Source organism: Chinchilla lanigera, unplaced genomic scaffold (assembly GCF_000276665.1).
Source record: "Chinchilla lanigera isolate Chin_1 unplaced genomic scaffold, ChiLan1.0 scaffold00124, whole genome shotgun sequence".
Taxonomy (NCBI): Eukaryota; Metazoa; Chordata; class Mammalia; order Rodentia; family Chinchillidae; genus Chinchilla; species Chinchilla lanigera.
In genome coordinates, this window is record NW_004955525.1 from 3,918,316 (window position 1) to 3,920,436 (window position 2,121).

Here is a 2,121-nt window from a genome sequence, read left to right on the forward strand (position 1 = left end):
GTGGTATGAGTCCGGCCCACACTCGGACCCAGGAGTGCTCCTCGGACCCAGGAGCGCTCCTCGGACCCAGGAGTGCTCTTAAGCTTTTAAATGAGTCTTTTTTTTCTTACTATTGGATCTACACCTTTATATATATAAACTTTTTGTCAAAAATATTTGCATTATCTTTTGTCTTCATGATGATACTTGTTTATTCTTGAAAAGTTAAATACATTCTATAGTGATATTTTCAAACTCATATTTATAGAAACAAAATTCACAATAGTTAAATTCTAGAAACATACTAGCTGACTATCAAAAGATAAATGGATAAAGAAAGTATGCAATATATATACCATGGAATATTATCCAACCATGAAGAAACTGAAATTGTGTCATTTACATGAAAATGGAAGAAATTTGAGACCCTTATGCTATGTAAAATAAGCCAAAAATTTAAACATTGCAATTTTTATATGAGTAACTTAAAGTGTAAACAAATTAATAAATGCATGAAAGATAATAGGAAACTAGAAGTTAGACTCTGAAATAGGTAAGGGAATCAGTGGGAGAGGAGAAGAAATTGAGATAGTTTTGAGGGAGGGTTCAAAATGATCACGACATCTGACAAATCAGGTACCATCTGTGAAAATACTGATAGTCTTTTAGGTAACTCTGTAGAACTTATTAACTATTCCTATAACAATATGATTTGCTTTAAGTAGAGAATAAATATATGTCTTTGGAATGTAAATTTTACTTTTCTGTTTCCCTCACCCTAACAGCTACAGAAGTAACTGTTCAACCAACTGTGGAAGAGGTCTCTGACAACTGCACTCAAGAATGTCTAATTTTGGGCCATTCTGATGCCTGCTGGATGCCAGCTTCTCTGACCTATTCCAGTCCTTTGCAACTACAGACCTCTGATCAATGCAACAGCCCACTCCTGCCACTGGCCTCTATTCATCACCAGAGACCTCCAGTGACACAGACCATTGCTGTCTGCCACAGTCCTCCAGTGACCCAAGATATCACACTTTGTCATGACCCTCCACCAGTACAGGTCTCTATTCTCCATCAGAGTCCTCTAGCAAAATCTACTGCACTTTGCCACAGCCCACCACGGACACAGGCCTCAGCCGTCTGCAACAGCCCTCCGCTGTCACAGACTGTTGCCCTCCATTGCAGTCATGCCCAGCAAACAGTGGGTTTCCAGAAAGGGTGGTTGCAAAGTGCTGGAGCTGATGGACTTGGTTCTCTTAATCAGGGAGTACAAGGAAATGCAAGAGTTCAGTTTTATAGTGCATGTTCAGGACTTTATTCCACTGATGATTCAACTAAAATCATTTCCTCACCAACCTTCACTCCAGGTCAACACACGAGACCCTCTAGTGATGATTCCCCCATTATGGAAGCAAATTCCTTAAAAATGTAAAGTGAATATTTCATATTTGTGTGTGTGTGTGTGTGTGTGTGTGTATGTGTGTGTGTGAGTGTGTGTGGTGTCAAAGTTTAAGATCCACTTTTAATGAATATTCCAAATTTTTAAGCTTGCAAATAGCTCTATAAATAGAAACGAAGACCAAAAAGTCTACAGCTAATTCACAGGCAAAATTTTAAAATAAATTTACTATTTGCTTAATCAGAACATGTTTTTAAATATAGAAGGTTAAAAATTCACATCTGTTTCTCCAGAAAGGCTTTTCAGATGAAAATTAACATGTAGTACATATTATTTTTCATGTACTGTACTTATTCTTTTTTTAATCAACATATTCAATATTTCTCATGCAGTCCATTCTGACTTTTGTGGACCCAGTAGGTAGCAAATGGAAAACTGGCAAATATCTTATTTTATAAGTCTTATTTATTTCGTCGAGTTTTTTGTTCAGAAAAAATTATGAGGTGTAAGTACTATAGCATTTTTGTCATTTTGTTTGATTTTTGTTGTCTGCATTTTTATTCATATTTCTACCTTTAAAAATGTACAATAGGGAGTGTAAAGATCTCTTATAATTTTTGAATCTATTCCCGTTTTTTGTTTTCCACCTTTACTTCAAAAATATATTGATATAATTAATAAACATATTTCAAAAAAAGAACATATGTAAGCTGTTTAGACGTAGGTTTAAATCTATTTAT

The 2,121-nt window shown here is 35.4% G+C and overlaps 1 protein-coding gene across 1 annotated transcript in view; it reads left to right on the forward strand.

Moving 5' to 3' along the window:
• Pcdh11x (protocadherin 11 X-linked) overlaps positions 1 to 1,414 on the forward strand; it is a 937,510-nt gene extending 936,096 nt beyond the window's left edge. Inside the window, exon 9 of the mRNA XM_013507344.1 lies at positions 765 to 1,414. Coding sequence (XP_013362798.1) covers positions 765 to 1,414 — 650 coding nt within the window. The remainder of the gene's footprint in view (positions 1 to 764) is intronic.
• The last annotated feature ends 707 nt before the right edge of the window (positions 1,415 to 2,121 follow it).